At 41.0% G+C, this 22,265-nt stretch overlaps 1 protein-coding gene across 1 annotated transcript in view; it reads left to right on the forward strand.

Annotated features, from left to right (window-relative positions):
• pigg (phosphatidylinositol glycan anchor biosynthesis class G (EMM blood group)) overlaps positions 1-22,265 on the forward strand; it is a 108,949-nt gene that overhangs the window by 76,083 nt on the left and 10,601 nt on the right. The window contains exons 9-11 of the mRNA XM_078261151.1: positions 3,724-4,127; positions 6,216-6,407; positions 19,199-19,508. Of these exons, the coding sequence (XP_078117277.1) occupies positions 3,724-4,127; positions 6,216-6,407; positions 19,199-19,508 (906 nt within the window). The remainder of the gene's footprint in view (positions 1-3,723; positions 4,128-6,215; positions 6,408-19,198; positions 19,509-22,265) is intronic.

A 22,265-nucleotide genomic window follows, 5' to 3' on the forward strand; every position in this document is an offset into this window, starting at 1 on the left:
CAACCGACGGCTGACTGTCGGCAGAAAAGGCAGTCAGACTGATCAGTCGGCTCCCCGAGGTCCAAAAAGTTCCTTGGAACACACCGAAGCGACGCTGTCTTGAGTGTACGTTCTGTGGGTGCGCGACACGTAATACAAAAAATGAAAACCGGAAATGACAACCGATAGTAATGGCGGCTTGTTCGTAATACGATCTCGTATTTTACGAAAATAGTTCACTGAAACATGTTTCTGAAAACATTTTAAGCGAGAAATAGGCCATACAGTTGCTGAATCTGTCTTCATTTCAGATCGACAAAGGTCAGTTCAAAAGATTTTTGTCAGATTTTGAGAGGCGTTCGTCACTTATCCCGCTCGTTATTTCCAGGTTATCCCTCCAGATCAGACAATCAGATTGGTGGAGTGAGTCCGACTGCCCGCCCTCCGACCCAGCAAGTCAGGTCGGCCAAAATGAACACCGACAGCTCCTTCAATGGACGACGGCACGGAACACACCAAACAGACTCGAGTCACTGACCTCCGACGGCTGATTATTGGGGTTGGTGTGTCAGGGCCTCATTTACAAATAGGATTGGGCATCGAGAACCGGTTCCAACTTGGAATCGTTTCAAAAATTACAATTACAATAGAATTGTTTCTTTATTGGAATCGTTTAGAACCATTTGGAAAATTTTGTTTCAAATCCAATCATCGGTTCCAAATTTAACACGCGCAAGTTTTGGTTTCCGTAGCGGCCAGGTGCTTGCTGTGTTGCAGCCGCGCTCTAAAGTGTGGCTGTAAAAGCCTGGTAAAAATGTAAATCACCATTGAAACAAAATGTTCCTTTTATCTGTGAAATAAGCATGTGACCTGTTTCAACTCCACCCCTCAAATAATCTGGATCGAGAAACGATAAGAACCGGAATCAAAAGGAGGAATTGGAATCAGAATTGTTAAAATCTAAATGATGCCCAACCCTATTTACATATTATATACTGTATCTAGTTTGTTTATTCCATACAAAAACCAAAGTGTAAAAATGTAGTGCTGGGCTGTTTCTTGGTTGCGACCAGTAACTTCCTGGAGTCCCAGTAGCAGACCCAAGTCACAAAAGTGTTCTTGAAGATTCATAAAGAAAAAGCATGTCAGAAATATAATTTGGTCCCGGCCCAGTGAGTGACTGTAGACCTGCAGCAAAGTTTTAAAATTGATTCTCTAATTTGGTGTAATATTTGCACATGGTTTGAATTTGGGATAAGTTGTAGTTACCCAAGAGCTCTTTTCGGTACACCTGAGAAAAGACTTAAAATAGTCTAACCTGCTTGAAATGGATGCACGAATTAACTGTTTGAGATGTAATTGATTCAATATGACTGCTAATTTTAGCAGAACGGTACTGTCTTTTTAAACTATCCTTTTAATAAAGTGTCTGTACACTTACAAAGTTCTCAATGCTTCGGTTTACATGTAGGGACCCTCATTATTCTACCGTGGAAGTGTGGCGCTATTTTGAGCCTTGTTGTTGGTATAGAAATAGTGATTTCTTTTTACTTTACCCATGCCCCGACGACTAGCTTTATAAGCTAATTAGCGGTTTGCGATAAAACTGGTCACATTCGATTAGCATGAAAACATATCCCAGAGAACGGTCGACTCGGTACATATAGGTTAATTTTGCGCCATATTTGTCCTTTAATGTTATTGTTTTTAAAGCTGTGTTTATAGATTGAACAGAAGGAGGCCAAGTATTGATCCTTGTGGTATTCCACAGGACATGCTGACTTGCAGAAAGTAAGATTTTCAGTGGAGATAAAATAGTTTCTGTCTTGCAAGTTGGACCTGAACCAGTTCGGAATAGTACTTCAGAACCTAACCCAATTTTCAGACCTGTCCAACAACAGTGTGTGATCAACTATGTCAAAAGCAGCCATGAATAATAACATAATTTGAAAGAAATTCTAATCATGATATATTGCTAAGGCATGCAAATTGCAAAGTGAAAACTAGAGAGAAATCGTATCAATAGTATATCAATAAAGTATTATTAATTCTATATAAATGCCAATGTTTCCTAATTTCTTTCAGTAATACATCTATTACGCTTGTCTTTTATCTAGTTTGAAACAATGCCATGAAAACACGAGGAACCCTTGCTTTTGAGATTTCATAATTTTCCAACCACTGAAGGAGAGAGAGAGAGACTCGAACAGGGAGCAGTGGAGCTGGAAAAAACGTATTACAGCTCCCTTTGGTCTGTGACATTTTTTATCTAAAAAAAAAAACAAAGTTGTAGACATACATTCATCTTCTCCTCAGTAATGATGAAAGGTAAAATGAATGAGCAGAGCCTTCTCAAACATGAAATGTGTGAAATAGAGAACTATATTTTGCAATAATGTTATTTAATTTGTTTATTTACTGTTCATAAAAAAACAAAAATGGTGATTGAAAGAGTTTTATAAAGAACAACCTAGATACTTATAATGTATGAAAATGTATGCAACCTAGAAGTTGTAGATCCTAAATTTGCCACAGTTGAGTGATATTGTTTTCCTTTATTGGAACACAACTATCAGAACTAAATATTTAAACAGGCATATGTGTGTGTTAAAGCTGGTAAAAACAAAGTGTGAAACAGACCAGTCCCACAGTGAACTGATACTGTAGCATACAGACTGTGCAAGTACAGGCTCAGCCTCTCTTTGTCATCAAGGTGAACACAGGCTAAGATGCATGCCTGTATTTGGTAGTTGTTTGTTGAGCTAAAATATTGCTGCTGAACTAAGATGTTGGCTGTACTTCATTTGAACTTGCTTTGCCTTGGCGATGTGCCGTCACCAAGGAACTTATAATTTGCATACAAGTATGCGATTGGACAAACCCCAATTTTAAAAATGTGACAAAAACATTCATGAGTGACCAAGCACAATTTATGAATGACAGCTCACGGTCGCTGCCTGCTGCACCATGGCAAAAAAAAACAGGCATATGTTATACATACCGTAAAAATGTGATGACAGATTGAATCTCATGCATTAGCAAAGGAACAGCAGTCTGGATAGTGTTTCTTTGATAACATTTGGATGTGAAAAGTATACAGTATGCATCAATAGAACGTTTGTCTCTTTTTGAGTTTGAAATGATGTGGGTGAGTTGATAGAGCAGGTATACGTGGTTGCAAATTGAACTGTTTTATTATGAGTGTCACTAGTTGAGGTTTTTCATATTGAAGTAGATTGGTATGAATCACCACAGGTCCAAATAATTATGAGTTGAACAATTATAACTGCCAACTGATCCACAGTACCGAGGTGGGCGAGGGGGGAAATAGGTTGAGTGTCTAGTCAGGCTTGTGTAATTGTGATAGTTGCATATCTTGCAGTATTTGTAAATGGTATCAAGTTTGAATGGTCTTAAGTTAAATTGATTTGTTGAGGCAGCAAACTGACTCCTAAGGTTTGGAATTCAGCCAGGGTCTATTACTTTTGCACTTTTGGCTACAAACATCATAATCATCATGTGGAGATGCCAGATCTGGATCTCTACCAAACTCATCAGTTTCTAGGCCCAAGACCTACAGTATCTGTCCTACCTATGGACATCTGTTTTTTGATTTATTTGACCCCCCCCCAGCTGAGATGAACAGACAACAGCAAAAGAATGACCTCTTTGTCAGAAGTAACATCTTTTTCCTCCTTGCTCTTGAGCTTCTGTTTTAATGCACTTTTGTTTTCTCTCTCATAGTCTCCATTGGGGAGCAGTGGCAGTGAGTGGTCGTTGTCGGAGCTGGACGTGTTGCTGCTGGCCGGCACAGTCGGACAGACTCTCAGCTTGGCGGCCAGCAGCTTTGTAGAGGAAGAGCACCAAATCTGGTACTTCCTGCTCAACACCCTCTGCCTCGCCGTCTTCCAGGACGTCTGCCGCAAGTACTTCAGAGAGCAGAGTGGCTCTGGAGATGAAGAAGAGCCTATCCTCCCTTCCAAAGACTGTCATCCCCCTGCTCACCCCAAGGCAGAGATTTGCTCAGAGAAGTGGCTAGCGTTAGCCACGCCGCCCTTCACTCTGGTCTGCTGCCGCCTGCTGCGCTCCCTCAATCAGACCGGGGTGCAGTGGGCTCATCTTCCCGACGTGGGACACTGGCTTAACAGGTTGGGTTTACCATTCCTCTAAAATGAATAAAAACAAACCAATTATTGAATACATTTAATTATGTATATAGGTAGTCTCAATTGTGCACAAGAAAACATACATTTACAACAAGCCAAAAGTTTACATACGCAGAGCAGTGGTTACACATCAAGAAAAAACATTGTAAGAGGCACTCAAAATTGAGTATTAAGGCTCTATGAACAGCGAAATCTTCAGAAGGTTGGTTTGTTCTTCTTGTGTTGTGGACTGTAATGAACATGAGGCTGTTAGCAGAGCTGAGGATTAGTAGCCTTTTTATGCAGATATGTGGGAACATGTAGGTGACAAGACAGTATTAGAACTCCTTTTAAACACAGCTACAGTCGAGGGTGAGAGGGGGAATACATCTGAGGTAAACTTGAGGTTTTAGTGCAAGTCCCACAGAATGAAAGTGAATAGGCGTCTTTCACTGTTTAAGTACAGACATCAGCAGTCACATGGGGTTACAGTCATTGTGAAAAGGACGAGATACCAATTTGTAAGACAGTAGTCTAGAATGCACTGCAGCAACAATCTCCATTTGTCTCTCCACCTACACATGAGAGTAACAGATAAATGTAACAAGTTCCCTCCTGTTCTCTGGGGAATATTGAAGGCCATTATGGGAAATATAGGAAATAGATGAGGCTGGTTCAGTGTACAGTGTACACTGTAAAAACAACGTGAATGATTTGGCCGTTACAGACATTTAAGGGTAGGTATAGGGTGTTTACATTATAGAAGTCTTTTCTCCTAACAGGGAAACATTGTTAAGGGTGTTTTTCTGGCTGAAAAGCTGACAGGACCCTCCACTTAGCTTTTTCTTTTTGAAAAGATTCAAGTAGGGAAATAGCCTTCTGTGATTGCTCACTCTGTAGAAAATCGGCCATTTCTCAGTAAAACTGACAGTTTCAGAGCCATTAATATTCTGTTAACAGCAGTCGGCCGGGGATCATGGTTTGTTCTTTAACATGCATCACATTGTGGAATAGAGATGTGGATTCCGACCTTTTCCCTGTTCAGCGTTGCCCTTTCTTGCTACCTGCACTGCCTGTTGCTTGGATAATGAGATCTAGGTAGCGTTAGGCCTCAACTTGTCTCAAAAGTACCCCAGCTTCCACTGCTGTCTGATCCAGCCAATTCCTAAATACAAGGCTTCAATTCAACTTTGATTTGTCCTTTGGGGTCTTATTACCTGTCTGTGCTCAGTAGCAGTGTAATTTCAAACTATATAGCCTTAAATAGGGTGAACAATTGAAGATATGTGCCTCTTTAAAGTTTAAACTACTGCTGGAGGATATGACCGACAGTGTTTCATCTCACCCAAATGTTCTGTTGCTCAATAAATAGTCTACTTCAAGGTGTAAGCCTTCTTTTTTTTATTGATCAAATTACTTTATTAATTTTTGCCAATTATATTTTATGGTACATTTAGCTACAGAAAAATACTCCCCACATCTACAACGCAATTTTGCCTGAAGAATCGCAAGAATCGTTGCCTACTACTTTTTTTTGCAAGTTAGACGATGTGCAGGAGTTTCTATGCAGCAGTGGTACATTTATGAAAACTGTTGAAATACATAATACTGTATATGTAATGTAAATGTGTTTTTAAATGAAATTCAGTTATAAAAGAACTCCATATTAGAGCACACCATTTTCTTAAAGGTGCAGTAGGAAAGACCTTTCTGTCATATCTGCTGAAACTGACCCTCTGTTCCAGTAGAACTACATGAAGCAGGTCATTTAAACAAAAATCCAGCTCCTCTGGCTCCACCTACAGCCTGTAGTGAGATTTGCAAAAATCCACAGCTCCCTGTTCAGATGCACCAATCAGGGCCGGGGGGGGTGTCTAACTGTGTGTCAATCACTGCTCATGCACACGCATTTATTCTCCCTTGTGGGGGGAGGGGCTTAGGAGACCGTTTTGGGCTTTAGCGGAAAGTAGGGAGGGACTGAGAAGTTGTCGATGTTCACATTTTTTGGCTAAGTCCTGGATCTTCGCAATCCTACCTACGGCACCCTTTAACCCCTTCACTGTTTGTCTGTCTGTCTGTGTTTTTTTTTAGCTCCGAGCACAGGACGGTACTCTCCCTGCTGGCTGCTTTCTGTTTGGTTCTTATCTACCTCCTGGTTCAAAGACGGTGCTCATGGGTTTCTAAGGTTGCTCTCGCCCTTGGACTTCTGGGTGTCTACAGCTACCGAGCAGCTGTCGGCAATGTCTTGTTTCCCTGGCAACACTCTGGTCGAACTACATCCAAGTAAGTTTTTGTGAACCCCATGATGGTGACTTAATTGAACTTGACAGTTGGCACATTGCTGTACCGTGTTAGTAAGTTGATTTACAGTGCAGGAGTGCTGGGTTGCTCTGATGCAGCTGAGCGTGCAGGCTGCAGTGCTGCATGTGTCATTTGGGACAAACACTCAACACCCGCATCTCTTAAACTATGATGATGAACTGCTGTACCGTTTTTTTTTTTTTTTCTACCTACAGTAAATCTCCCCAACCAAATGTACCCTCAATTTCAAAACGAAAGTCTGACAGCGTCTTAAATTATATTAATTAACACCGAAAGGCGAGCCGCGCAATCTATGACTGTTTAAATTGACAGTCGATAAAAAATGCAGTAGTATCGACACTCCAACACGAGCCCCAACCAAGCCTGCTGTCCTCTGTAACAAAGTCTCATTTTCACAACACAGAGGAGTAAGCCAGCTAATTAGAGTACAGATTGAACAGAGATAGTGAAGAGGTAATATATCACCATGAAGAATATTGGAATAATAGTTTTGTGAATTTGCTTTTCATTTGTTTTGAAAATTAGTTTTTTTTATTTTCCATAAAATGATGCATTGCTCTCTATAGTTGAGTAATAAAAAAGAAAAGTTGTAAAAAAGTAGTTGGAAGGTTTTGAAGTATGTAGGAATTCCCCGGGAGTCTCCAATGTGCAAAATAAAAGTGCAGTAAAGCAACCATTTTGCACCTTTTAGATATGATTATTAGAGGTCTTTCAGAGACTTTGTATGTTTTTAGTCATGCAAGCAGCATGGCTTTAGTGATGGCAATGCGGGTCAGTCCATCCACCACTTTGGTCCAGACTGAAATATCTCGACAACTATTGGATGGATTGCCATAAAGTTTTGTACAGTCATTCATGGTCCCCAGAGGATCAGTCTTAATGGCTTTGCTGATCCCCTGACTTTTCCTTTAGCACAATCAGCAGGTCCAAGTTAACATCTTATCCAGTTTAATATCTCAACATCGACTAGATGGAGTGGCACAAACTTTTATTGACATTCATGGTCCCTAAATGATATGTTTTCACTGGATTTTTTGCGATCGCCTGACGTTTCCTCTGCTAAATGACATGTAATGTAATGTAATAACTATTGAATGGATTGCCATGAAATACGGTGCAGACATTCATGTTTACCATGTTTTCTATTAGGGCTATCATCTTTTCAAAATTTTTATTAAACTAAACTAAAGACTAAAGAATACATATCACCTGCTAAACATCAGCATGTTACCATTGGTATATCACGGAGATGGGGACTCGAGTCTGAGACTCGGACTCGAGTCGCACTTAAGTCGCACAAACGGTGACTTCGGACTTGATTTGCGACTCGACCCAAAAGACTTCAGACTTGACTCGGACTCAAGCTTCGAGACTCGTCAACAACCTGTTTTCATGCAATTATTGCTTTTTTAAATCTAAAGGTATTCATATATTTCTATTTTCTTTTATTGGCGCATATACATTGGGGAAACGTATGACGAGCTGCATGTCCCCTGCCCTTTGCCATAATGTGCAACGTAACGCATGCGCTATGCCTATGTACGCGCACTCACAGATTGACGATGGCGACACAAAGTCCTCCCGGAGTTGTGCCTTTTGTCATTAGTTTTGCTTTCAATAACTTGGTAAACAGTGTCAGTAAGCGAACAGCTACATGCTAGGTGTGTGGCACCAAGATAAATGATGCCGGATCAACAACGACAAACTTCATCAGGCATCTCCAAACGCACCCAGATAGGTCAGTCACTTGCTAATGTGAAAGAGACGTTACATTTAGCATATATCGTCACAGGTAACAAGCTAACCATCGCAAAGTGTTGTGCTAATGCTGGTCAAATTGTATCTTCATAGTTGTATCCATATGATGTGACAGACTTAGGTTAATATTTCACCAGGTCCGAGGGCTAGAGGGATGTGTTAAGTAGCAAAAGATTAGATTATACGATGTCCTAAGTTGGAGACCCAGTGTAAGTTCTGGATGTAACTAAATTAAGCTAGCTCCATGAAAGCATACGTGATATTTTAAGTTAAGTAAAATAATGTCCCTACAGGACATGCTTTGAATTCATAAGATTTAACAATGCAGTGTTAGGGACAGATCAGATGGCCAGAGACTTGAGACTTGACTTGGACTCGAGCTCAAAGACTTGAGACTCGACTTGGACTTCCAAAAAATGACTTGTGAACATCTCTGGCATGTCGGCATGCCGACATTAGCATTTAGCTCAAAGCACCACTGTGCCTAAGTACAGCCTCACAGAGCTGCTAGCATGGCTGTAGACTCGTAGTGCTATTTATGTAACAACAGAATAATAATTAAATCAAGCAGTTATTTGTGGTTATTTGGTTTGGAGACCAGAATTAAATGTAACCCAGAAATAGAGACATTTGTAAGATGCAAAAGCTTCAACATAGACAACAAGACATTTTACCGTCTTCTGCTTAATAATGAGGTTGCCTTTTAAAAAATAAACTCTCTAAAATCTTAAATTGCTTTTGTGCTCCTCCTGCTCTCATTGAAAGATAAATCTCAAAAAGAGTTTGGATTACGTAAAGGTGCAGCTGCACTGAAACCCTCATGGTATATACCTGAGGGTAAGAGTCTCCTCTCCCAGACCCTCAAACCTTAATCAAGCATAATAGTTCCATAGTCACGTTCATTTTACACAGTACATGATAAAACAGTTGATGATGATGTGATGCACAACTTTTCTGTGTTCAGTTCACCTTAGACAATCTGTGCGTCCTTGAACTCAACCTAAATAATGAAAAATCGTGTGTAAAGTGTGCATTTAAAAATGCATCATTATTCTTAAAGAGTGATGCCTCTTTACACTGTATACATCTATTCCTTTAGCACAATATATATGTAATAGCTGTTAATAGCATTTACCATAAAAAAGCGAGGAAATCGACAGTCTAGCTGCTCCTAAGTGTGGTAATATTTCATTCTGCAGACCGTAGCTTGGCACAGAGTTATCTCCTACTAACCCCCGTCAGGAAATAATGAGTGTGCAGGGCTGCGCGCACTTCTCCTGTCTAGTTTCCCTGACCTCCCTTCATCTACCACCAGTACCTGGCCTTCCCTAACCTTTCCTGTTCTCCATGGCAGTCTCTCCTACCTGCTCACCTAATTAAAAGCTCAACCTCCCACCCTTACCCATACACAGACACCTGACTAAAGCCACGCAGGGACCCCGGCTCCTTTTTGACGAACTGTATGATTGACAAGGTTGGCGTTGACCCAGTCAGTCAGCTTTTTTCTTCAGACCTCAACAAGTTGATCATTACGGTGCTCCGCCTCAAGGATGTATTTTTGACTTAGTCCACACTGTGGATTGCTTGCCAACGTTCTTTATATAGCTAAGACAAACTTTAGTCTTGGGCCTTATGACAAGGACATTGTCTCAGGTGCTGTATTTTGTTTGCCTGGCAGGAAGAAGCTGTACTGTATTTGTGAAATTGTACTACAGTAGTGCTTTGATTTTAGTGTAGTATAGCTTCCATCTGCTGACGGGTGGATTCTTTTGGTTTTGTAGTTTTGAACAACCATTTAGTCGAGCTTATCGTTGTTTTAGATAAAATATCATAGCCGTTTCTTTGTTTCTGGAATGAAAAGGCCAAAAAATGTTGCATTTTTCACTGCTGGGTTTTTCCCTTCACACCATAATGTGAATGTAAAATGGAATGACTTTGTATAGTGACCCTTTTAAAAGTCTGGTCTTCCTGGGTTACTCCTTCTGTGTTTTATCAGAATAAATCCCTCTGATAACTCCCTGGTTCCTTCCTTGCCTTCCCTTTGTGCCAACTGCCTAATTGCGCTGTTGCAACTTTCAAAATGCCTAATGGGGTTGAGAACCGCCAACTCACTTTAAACGGTTCAAAGAGTTACTTGGATTGATGTCACTGTGGATACAGTTTGTCTCTCTCTTTCTGTTTTTCCTCTCTCTCGCACACACCCTTCCTTATGGCAAAATCAGAAACGAACCTAAAAATAGACAGCCAGTCAACTGTCATGTACTTTACATTATTTTTATTTAACTGGATATTGAGATCAACGATTACTACCCGAGCCCTGACAACACTAAAAAAGACAAACTATAAAGAAAGGAGCAGTCAAGGTAACATAAAGGATGAAGCAAATCATATTTTCTGAACAAGTGTTCCAATAGGAAATAGCTCAACATCAAAGCAGCCGGCTGAGGGCCAAGCCTGTCTAAGCCTCTATACGTCATCGCCAAAGTTTGTTGCTGTCTCCGTCGTCCCTCTTTGCATTTATGGCATATATTCTACCAAACATGAAGCCACAATAAGCATTTACAATGTCTGTTTTCATCTGTGTGTGTGTGTGTGTGTGTGTATGTGCTTCACACCTGCACAAAACATGACCCATTTTATCATGTACTGCTTTATCTAGAAATGGGCTGTTGTGCAGGTTGCCAATTTAAAAATATTCATGCATACCGATCCCGCTTAAAAATGGAAATGTATTCAAGCTCATCTCAAAACACCTGTGAACCCCTGCCTCACACACACACGCACGCGCACACGCACGCACGCACGCACGCACGCACGCACGCACGCACGCACGCACACACACAAAATTCAGTTGTATTACCCAAGAGGTAAACCATTCTATAACTCTGTTCCAAAGGCAATTCTGTGTTGGTACAACACATCAGTGGTAACATTTGACAAATCATTATTCTCCACTTACTTCAAAGCATTAAGTGCTTCTGTGTGTACTTTATCTTTCATGCTACTGTTTCAGCCCAAAAGCTGATTTCTTCTAATCTAACATAAAGCTGAACAAAAATAGAGACATCACCACGCGCTGCCAGCAAAGCGGGTATTGATCTCGTGGTTTGTAGTGTAATTAGATGTTTTGTCTGTAACCGTTGTTTTTAAGTCTGCCACTTTGTCCCAGTGGCATTTCAGTAGTTGCGACTCCGACGTGCCCAGATTTATTCCCCAGAAAGACCATGGCTCAGACAAAGCGGTCAGGCCCTCCTCATTCTCAGGCGTCTGCTTCAAAGCTTTCCTCTGGCAGTGAGTTACTGGTTTTGGCTGATTTAGTGTTTTAAGTGTTAGCCCGATGCAGGTGATTGATGAAGGGGATATACCAAACATGTTGGGGAGGGATTGGACAAAGTCTTACCTTTTCTTATTCACTTGCTGGAACACCAGCGCTTGTTTCCAAGGTAACATGAAATCCAGGCAGCTTTTCTGAACCAGAGCTTGACAAGCTACTGTTTTCTCTCCACTGCTACTACTATTAACATAACAAAATTCAGCAAATGAGATAAGATTAATTCGACTGGTCAAGTTTTCCCACCTAGCAATGTGAAGGATTCCTTGAGGCGTTGAAGCCCTTGAAGACTTTTTTTTTTCCCTCAGTAACATTCAGGGCCCTATTTTAACGATCTAAGCGCACGGCGTGAAGCGCATGATGCAGGTGCGTTTAGGGCGTGTCCAAATCCAATTTTGCTAGTTTGACGGCGGAAAAAAGGGTCTGTGCGCCGGGCTCATGGTTCTAAAGGGTTGTACTTAGTGTCTTCATTAATCAGAGGTGTGTTTTGGGCGTAACATGCAATAAACCAATCAATCAGAGATCATCTCCCATTCCCTTTAAAAGCCAGGCGCGTTTGGACCTTGGAGCATTGCTGTTATGATGGAGGATTTGCACCGTAATGTTTTTATTTGTAATCTTTTGCATGTTTGTGTGCTGCTGCTCGCTGCGCGCTGTGCATAAGCCTAGGAGCATTTTACTAATTTGCTGTTAAAATAACAATGAAATGCTGCGTTATTGACTGTAGACCAGCTTTTTGTTGGTCAATGGCGCGATCACGTCCCTCTGCCTCAAGATAGCAATACGCCCAGAATGCACCTGAACACACCTCCCTGTAAGACCAGCACGCCCATGGGCGCACAGATGGGCGCAGGTGTGTTTGCTATTTAAACGACGCGGGCGCTGGAAATTGACAGCTGCGTCGGTCTTAAACTAGCAAAGACACTTGCGTCGGGCTTTGCGCTGCCATATTTAGTCAATATTCATGACTAAATAGCAACAATCAAAACTCAAGGTTAGAACAAACATCCTATGGTATTATATTTAAAAAGTGTAATACTTCAGACTTCATGTAAACGGATCAGGAAGTGATTTCGGAAACATCCCGTGACATCAGCTTTTTCCAACTGAGCCCCGCCCACTTCCAACCAGTGAGAAGATCACATGCAGACCAATGTGGAGTTTGGCAGAACGTTATATGTTCATGTAGGACCCCAAGATTTGTTTTCAGGGTCTTTTAGAAATATTGGTAACCCCTTGAAGTGGCAATCTCAAAGATTTTCTTTTAAATAAATGTTAAATCTATCGCTGAAGGAGGTAACGCAATAGTGATTGAGCCGATGGCCCACTGATAAAAGTATTGTAATATTTATATTTGCAGTATTACGAACTGAGCAACAATTACATCTCATATTAATCATGTTTACAGCGGTGGCGCCCTCCAGTGGCAAAGCAGGAAGTAAGGTAACGAACTACATCACGTTCTGTGTCACGTGCTTAACCGGACGTTGAGTAACATAACCACAATCTAACCACAACCACCAATCTTTTTGGTCTTTTAACCAACCACAATTTTTTTCCCAAACCTAACCAAGTAGTTTTTGTGACCTAGCATAGCCAAACTGCAACCGTTTCACAACGTTAAAGGAACACGCCACACAAAATAACGCCAACATTTTCCTATTTACATGTAGTGATTTGTATAGTCACAGCGTGTACAAATAACAAGGTCACATGAGACAGCCATCTTCTAACCGTATACATACTGGGAACTATATTCTCAGAAGGCGAAGCACTGCTACTTCTGCTACTTGGGCGGAGTGATTTGCTCGCAGCACCTGAGAAGCCCCGTGGTGAGGAGCAGAGAGTAACAACGGTGCTTTTCAGGTGTTGCGAGCAAATCACTGTTGGTGATTGTTGGTTTTGTCACTTATTGGGAGCAGTAGGCTAGATGGAGCCGGTTACCTCCAGGATCTGTGCTAAGCTAGGCTAGATGGAGCCGGTTACCTCCAGGATCTGTGCTAAGCTAGGCTAGATGGAGCCGGTTACCTCCAGGATCTGTGCTAAGCTAGGCTAGCGGTGGGTGCGTCAGACAGAGTTATGACACGCACGGAGATGAGAAGGGTATGTATGGACTTATCTAACTCTGGGGGAGACGGGGAATAAGACAAAGTCCCAATAAGTCGCAGTGTTCCATTAACTACATGTTTAAAACCACAACCATTATGTTTTTTTTAAAGATACGAGGACGGATAATGCTCCTGTGGGTTGTATTAGAGGGTAGAAATAAATAAGCCACAGTCGTCGTGTGGTTTGGAGGACTTGTTGATAAAATCAGATCACTGTTGCTCACAGAATGATGGTCACAGAATGATGGTAAAGGTTAATTGTTGCCTGACTTCTTCATTAAAACGACAATAGTTTGCTGTGCTGCCCCTGGCCAAATCTTACGGATTGCCACTTTAAATAATGTTACGATACTGGGTTTAGTATTAAAACCATACATCATTTTCTATGTACCTGCCTAGATATACTTTGATCCATTGATGAATAAATACATTGTGGATCTGCTTTAATGAATGTTTAAGAACCTGCCTTGCCTTATTAATCTGACTCTCTGGGAAGATTTCGGTTTTGTTTCAGGTTCTGTAAATCTTCATGTAATCTCAACAAAATGATGCCAAAAATAACAAAATGCACTCTTGGCATTGTACTTTATGATAAATGTGCTCTGCTGGAGAGACTCAGCTGTACACCATTATCTCAACAACTTTGGCCTCTTCTTTGTTATTGTTCTGGAATAAGACTGTGCCTGCTGTGACCTTGGTGTTTGCTTGGTGGTCTGAACTACAGCATCATGCTAAAGGGAAATCGGAGTGCTTTTACAAACTCCTCCACAAAATGACAATGTGTCTGAGGAGGTTTGATAGGATTGTTGTTCAATACTAACGACTTAACAATTACACTGTCAATTACAAATCTCTCTCTAGACTCGAGGCTTTGCATATTGCCACCAAGCACACACACTTCAGACGCAAAGAAGAATGCAGCGTTATTAACCCATCGTTACATGCCGCTGCTTAAACTGGCTGTTAACTTGCTTACATCTCTCTATTGGAAAACCATGACTTTATCGTTAATGTATGTTACTGTACAAGCCACTGTACTTCGAAGGATCAGAGTGCACGGACATGAAGGGTTGCAGGAGTCATGTTTAGTGTTTTTTTGCACATTGCATTTCCTGCTGCTTGCCTCTAGAGTTTAGCTAAAGGACTCCTGTAAGTAAGGGCTGGAATAGTGGAAGAATCTGATAGGCACTAAGCTGTGCTGTGTGATAGACTATAATCAGGAGACACTTAAAGGAACTGGGGGGGGCTGCAATTGAGGAAATGGCATAAACCGCAAATAGCCTATATTGCTCAGACGAGGAGGAGGGCTTGTGCTTTCTGCATTGAAAATGTCAAAGTAAACAAGATTTCCTTTCAGCATTCAGAATTTTGCATGCCTCGTTGTTTATTGTTTCACACTGATGTGGATTAGTACCGCAGTCTTTCAGAGGTAAATATATACAGGTGTCAGAAGGGAAGGCGTCTCGCATGTAAATCTCGTGTTTTTCCCCAACCTGCTTTCTATTTGTAAAGGACAGCCACATTAAGTGTGTGGCATAATGCTATTTTTGTTAAGCACAAACATACCCAACAGAAAGCTCAGTTTGTAATTCACTCAGTTTATTCCACCCAGCACACTAGTTAACAAGTAAGCTCGGTAGCTCACATGCATCACTGTCCTCGCATAAAATCAAATCCAGGCCAGGATTTTCCACTTTTCCTTTGCATAAAATAATGATGAATACAATCCCTGCCACATTGTTGGGGGAGTAGTGAATAATAAAGACTAGTGCTGTATGGAGCATATTCCTCTGGTTCTTTCCTCTCTTGGAACAAGTTCCCCTCAAAAAAATACTTATTAAAAATACATGTCCAATACATGCTCAACTCCTTCAGGGTCCGTTATTATCCTGTAGTACTTTTTCAGCTTTGACTGCATCCTCCTGCAAAAGAAATGTCCCGTTACTCTATATTAGCCTTCTCTTGAGAAGAAGCGTGTTTTTAATGTCATGCTGGTGAACAGAAGATTTTCTAAATGTGTAAAAAGATTTTGAGCCATCGCAGTTTGGAAATATTACCGCAAGCTACATTAAATGGATGCTAGATATAATCTGTAGCTAAGAGTATACCCAACATTGTATTGTTAATGGCTGGGTTAATCTCGTTGTGTTTGCAGAGAATACAATTAAAAGCCTCATTTTCCTCAGGCTGTAACTCCTTGAAAATCCAGTGGCTCCCTAAACTTCATTAGCTCTTAATGCTATTTTTTCCCCTCCATCCATTCTGATGTAGAATAAAACAACTCATCATCGACATAGCTCTAACCACTCTTTTGTTGCCTGGTTTCTGTTTCATACGGGTTAATTTACTCATTCCTCATTTTTCGACAAATATTAATAAATGTAAGCAGATTTGAGGTGAAAAAAAATCCTCTTTATTTAAGTTTCTGTGGATAAGCGCACACGCTGAATGCCTGAAATGGAAATTAGATGATGAAATGTAATTGCCTCCGTAATCCAAAGCACTTTTCCTTTTAAAGCTTCAATTTTAAGCATATACATTATTGATAGTTGGGAAATGATTTTTGTGGAGTAAGCCTTTTAGAAGGAGAATAGCCTCATGGAAACTTTTTTTTCTTAACCTTGTAGTAGTGTCAGTCTTTAGACCCAGACCTACAGGGCATACATTATGGGCCTTACCCATCTTTAAATCTCTATTAAATCTTGCTGACATGAATTCAAAGCCTAAATCCATCATACCATTAAGAATGGAACCTCCTGTTTTCTGAACTTATATCAATTGTTTGAAGGAAAAAGAGGTCACACTTTTGGATCTAACCAACCAGAGAACAGAAAGACAACCAGTATTACTCAAAAAATAAAACTGAAGTGAGCGCAACAAGTACCGAGCCAACTGGCAAATATAAGGGTGAGCCATGCTTCTCAATACAAGTCTGTTTGAATGTGTCACTTTTCTTTTCTTTTTTTTTACATATTTTGACTAATAATTGAAAGAAGGCAAACTTGCATCAGTTTGTAAATTGTATTGATTTAGGCTATGTTTAGACCGAAACGAGCTGAAGAGAAAACGCAAAAATGGCGTTGCGTTATTAGTTTTTATTCCGCGTTTAGACGAGCATTTTAGGGGGGAAATTTGCGTGCATATGGTGACACAAAAGTGCACAGCCACACAACACCACCAAGTCGGCGCACCTGCCTAGAAGCTTCCTTCTTCTACTTCTCTCCCTAATAGCGCGAAGCGAACAACAAAAGCTGACAATTTTGTCACTGGACACACACAGACACACACACACACACACACACACAACACGACACACACACACACACGGCACATGGCACACACACCCACGGCACATACACAAACACACACATACACACGGCACACACACACACGACACACACACGGCACACACACAGACACACACGGCACACGCACACACACACACACACACACACACACGGCACACACACGCGCGGCAGACACACACACTCGCACAATGCATTTTTACCCTTTAGACAGGAACGCGAGGGTGGAGCATTTTTAAGATTTCCACTCTGGAGGGTGGTTTCACTTTTTTGCGTTTTTAAATCCCAAAAACGCCGTCGCGGTCTAAATGAAAGGCACATCTGATCAAATATTTTTACGTTTTCACCCGCGAGCGTATTCGTGTAAACACGGCCTTAATAAAACATACACACTTTGTTGTCGCAGACGTTACAGTTAACACAACTCAAACTCTGGCAGTTTAATTTACTCACACAGGTGTTTTCACTGATGTTGCTAATTAGACCTCTCGTGTGTGTGTGTGTGTGTGTGTGTGTGTGTGTGTGTGTGTGTGTGTGTGTGTGTGTGTGTGCTTGTTTAACTATATTTGTGGGTTCCAAAAACTGGGAGTCCAGTATACTTGTGGGGTCACAAGGTTAAAGGGCTGTTTGAGGGTTAAGACTTGGTTTTAGGATTAGGGTTAGAATGAGGTTCTGGTTAGGGTGAGGGTAAGGGTTAAGGTTAGGCATTTAGTTGTGATGGTTAAGGTTAGGGTAAGGGGCTAGAGAATGCATTATGTCAATGATGGGTCCCCACAAAGATAGTGCCACAAACCTGTGTGTGTGTGTGTGTGTGTGTGTGTGTGTGTGTGTGTGTGTGTGTGTGTGTGTGTGTGTGTGTGTGTGTGTGTGAGCTTTCACACCACCCCAAACAAACGGACTAACACGCCAGTAGAACGGACCAAACACCTCAGATGTGAACCCATCAGCACACACTTGCCTTCCTATCATTAAAGCTTCTCCATATTGTTTCTTGGTATTCTCAATGTGTCTTGTCTTTTTACCTGTTCTTTTTTTATCATTCACTGCACATGTTGTTCAAAACTGTAAGTGGAATATACACAACAATAACACCTGCACTGTGTGCTTCCTATGAAAACAAACATATTGGCCCCTGAAATACCCAGAATGCTGTGGATCAGGCTTTGCCCTGTAAGGTACAGTATAAGGCTTTATAAAATACAGTGCATTTACATACTAAAAAGTCGTATGTAACAAATAACATGTTAATAACAAGTTTCTCTCACGGGCGCCTGGGTAGCTCACCTGGTAGAGCACACGCCCATATACAGAGGCTTAGGGTTAGATTCCGACCTGCCGCCCTTTGCTGCACGTCATTCCCCCTCTCTCTCTCTCCTTTCATGTCTAAGCTGTCCTGTCACAAATAAAGACCTAAAATGCAAATAAATAAATAAATAAAAGTTTCTCAAATGATAGCGATGCAGAAAGTACAGACAGAGTGATGGGTGTGAGAGTCTGTTTTCCTCAGGCGATTCATTTTGTCTTCCAGTCTCATACCTTTAATTATTAATGTTACATTGACACACTGCATACTGAATGAAAGAAGGGTTATGAGTTACAGAAATATAAGGAATGCTGTCTAACAAGACACAGGGTTATGGAATTAATGAAAATAATGAACTTTGAAAAGCTATTATAGCAAAGGACCTGGCTAAAATATGCAGGAACCACAGGCACAGTATGTCAGACTGTCGATCATTGGATTGCTGTCAGTCAAATGAAACATATGGTTTGGAGCTTTTACCCTCCGTGATGTCATATTTGCCCATTTATCAAAGTTATCTCTCTCCACAAGGAAATGTCAGAATAATAAGTGTCAAATTTTCTGTCTTCAAAGCTTTTGTCGGGGCTTTATGCTCCATTGCATTTGATTTGTTAGTTGGTTGTTTTGGTTCTGTTAATTAGTTTGATTTGATTCTTCTTGTTCATTGTGTTACATCTTTTGTTGTCACCTTTATTTGATAAGAAGCCTTTTTCTTTGATCATTCATTATATAAAGTCTAAATGAAATGATGTCCCAAAACCCAAATATGTGGCTATTTAATTGCTAAATGCATGGACGGGTACAGCAGGCCTGCCAGAGTCCACATCCCAGACTCACTTACCCGAATTACTCAAATATTGAACAAAGAGTTTTGTATACAAAAAAAAATCAATACTGGCTTACTGCAAAATGCAAAAATGACACAGTCTGTTATCTTTCTCCTTTAGGGGAACAGTGGAGGCACGCTTTGTTTACGTCTTCATCTTGGGCATCCTCTTCACGGGCACCAAAGACTTGTTGCGATCTCAGATCATCACAGCAGATGCCAAATTGAAGAGCAGGGGATTATGGGAGATTTACAGTGGCTTGGTCTTGTTGGTTTCCCTGTTGTTTCGGGCTCACAACCTGCCGGTCCTCTGCTGCTGCCTGTTGGTCCAGACGCTCATGGCTCAGTTTATCTGGAAGAAACTCCACTATGACGCAGCCCAAACCACCATCATGCACTACTGGTTCGGTCAGGCCTTCTTTTACTTTCAGGTAAGCAACTATAATGATGTCAGTGATAGAGAGAATAACAGCTGCTTTGTCTGTCAAATGGGGCTGTACTTAGTCTGGCAATCACCAGACCAAGCTCAATCTTTTCAAATTGAACATTAGTCTGGAGAGTCTGCTCTGTATTTTCTACTGCACAAGAGGCGTGATCAACGGGCATAGTTCAAATGACTCTGTACGCAATTGGATTGTCCTTCAACCAATCAGACCAACGATCCGGGTGACGTAGCAGTGACAGCGGCATCAACGGGTTGCTTGGTTTTTCTACAAGATATGTTCTCTTATATTGGCTATAGAGTGAAAAGAGGTAGAATCCTGTTTTGAATTGAGTATCCCTTTTAATTTCTCAATACTGTGATATAATACCGTCACTGCAAAAAAAACTAAAATACTGTGTTATTAATTTAAGGTCTATCACCCTACCCCTATTGGCAACCCATATTAGTGTTGGGAAGGTAGTTGATGTCGGAAGTGGACAGACACCAAAACCTCAGAGGAACGTGGAACCCCACAATGTTACTAATATATATTACCAACTGTTTTATCTTCAGAGTAATAACAGTAAATATGGCAGTGGGGAGCTCATTGTTAGATTAAATTCAGACAAGCTTATTTGAACTCCCCTACCGACGTCTCCAGTTTATCTTTGATTGTAGTCCAGGCCAGTAAAAATCCACCCTGAAGTAAATCTAAAAATAAGTCTTGTAGTTATCAAACCATTACCAGTTTACAAATTATAACCATTGCACAAATTGTGCTACTTATTAGGGCTGACGCCAAAAGGACAGAGGTGTCAAGATGCGAACCAGAGCCAAAATCACCACATATCTAAAAGGGGGGAGTTCAGGGAACAACAAATCAGTGAGCAAGTTTTTCCTTGTCTGATTGTAAGAGACATCTAAATTTAACGCCCTGACATAAAGTGTTGGATACTGTAATAGGATGCAGTTCTGGGCAGCGGAAATGTTTGTGTGTAAATGATATTACTTTCATCCTGTGCTGGTATGAAGACCCACTGGACTAGTTGTTTCCTGCGGATGTGTTATGGTGTTATGAGCTATGAATGTTACTCAAAGGCATCTATGATACCTGCCTTTTGATTTAACCTCCTCCCCGGACAGATATTTGTTTAGCAGATGTGTATCGTTGTTAACACTGGACTTCCACATCGCTAGCAATTTAATAACCATCATCACCCTCGGGTCATTAATACTGGGATGGGCTCTGGAATAGACCACCACCAGACAATTTTCAGCCTAGGCGCCCAGGCATGTAATTACAGACCTTTGAGTAATAACCTTCTCAAACAAGCTGTAGCCATAACAGATCGGTAAAGCGGCGACATGTGTGATTTAAATTTGCTGCTCTGAAACAAAAGCTGGTGTCACGCAGAACAATCAAAATGATGTTGAATTAAAATCTAATTAGCGAGTACAGTTACAGTTGATCAGTGAGTCGAGAAACACTTTTGCTGTTGTGTTTTCAGAGGCTTTATTGTGAATATTGGCAGAAAGCTGTTGTTTTCAAAGTGTCCTGGTTGTTTGGCAGCCAAACACACAAAAACACAAGAGGATTATGGGACATATTCCAGGTAACCTCAGATGCAGACATCGCTAGTGTCACACAAAAAAAGTTAAATCGTGTCACATGATGAATTAAGTATCTCACGGTAGAAGTTTAGTGTCGTCTGCGTTTGAGCTGTCTTGCTCATAATATGAAGTGATGGATGAGTCAGACTTTGCAGTGGATTTGTCGTCCCAAAACCAGATGGTCAGTAAAGCAGCAAGGAGGTGTTTATTCTTCACAAATGAGACAGTTTGTTTTGCCACACGAGTAGGGACAAGTCACCCCGCTGGTATGGATTCAGATGCAATCTTCTTTATAAAAATATGAATCATCACAAAGACGTTTTTAGAGCTCAGAACTGACCTGAACTTCCAGTAAACATACACGTTACAGTAGATATTTCTGTTTGGAGCTTTTCTTTGCATGCCGTGCATACACTCTAGCATGGAGCTATATTAGACCAGCCCCATTCTGACAGTTGTTATGACAATTACATTTGTCTGAATTTCACTCACATTTCTTGCACTTGATGTTTGTTTTTTTTTTCCCACAAGTGGTGGATTTGTTTATGGTGCAGAATGACACTCCTTACTTTTGAAAGATCACAGCAGGATTTCAGCACGAAAGCAAGTATTAAATGTCCATATTATGCAGCCTCCGACCTGCTCTTAAAATGGAGCCAGCTGTTAATGTTCTCATCCTCTGTGATCAGAGACGTGTGCACAGAAGGGAAATAAAGCATTACTTGATGTGTTGCTGCTCATGGATCAAATTGAACAAGAAAGACATCCTTGATGCCTGCTGATGATTTCACCAGACAGTTTTCTGTGTGTGTGTGTGTGTGTGTGTGTGTGTGTGTGTGTGTGTGTGTGTGTGTGTGTGTGTGTGTGTGTGTGTGGTGGAGCATACATGCCGCAATCGCAGTGAATTCTAAATTCTAATTCTAATTATCACTTGTTATGCGCATGGAAATTGAATTTGCTAAGCATAGAACACTAACAAAATTGAAATACTGTAAGTGAGCCAATTTGAATTTTGCCAGAAAAGATATGAGCAGACGTGGCAGCGTTTCTCAAAAGTGCTGTTGATTCAGTGGCTCAGGTTGATTGATTTGTCTGAAGGCTGCATCTCTGAGTGTGAACAGGCCACAGGTGATTTCAGTAACCGGAATGTGCC

This window comes from Sander vitreus, chromosome 10 (genome assembly GCF_031162955.1).
Source record: "Sander vitreus isolate 19-12246 chromosome 10, sanVit1, whole genome shotgun sequence".
In the NCBI taxonomy this organism is placed as follows: domain Eukaryota; kingdom Metazoa; phylum Chordata; class Actinopteri; order Perciformes; family Percidae; genus Sander; species Sander vitreus.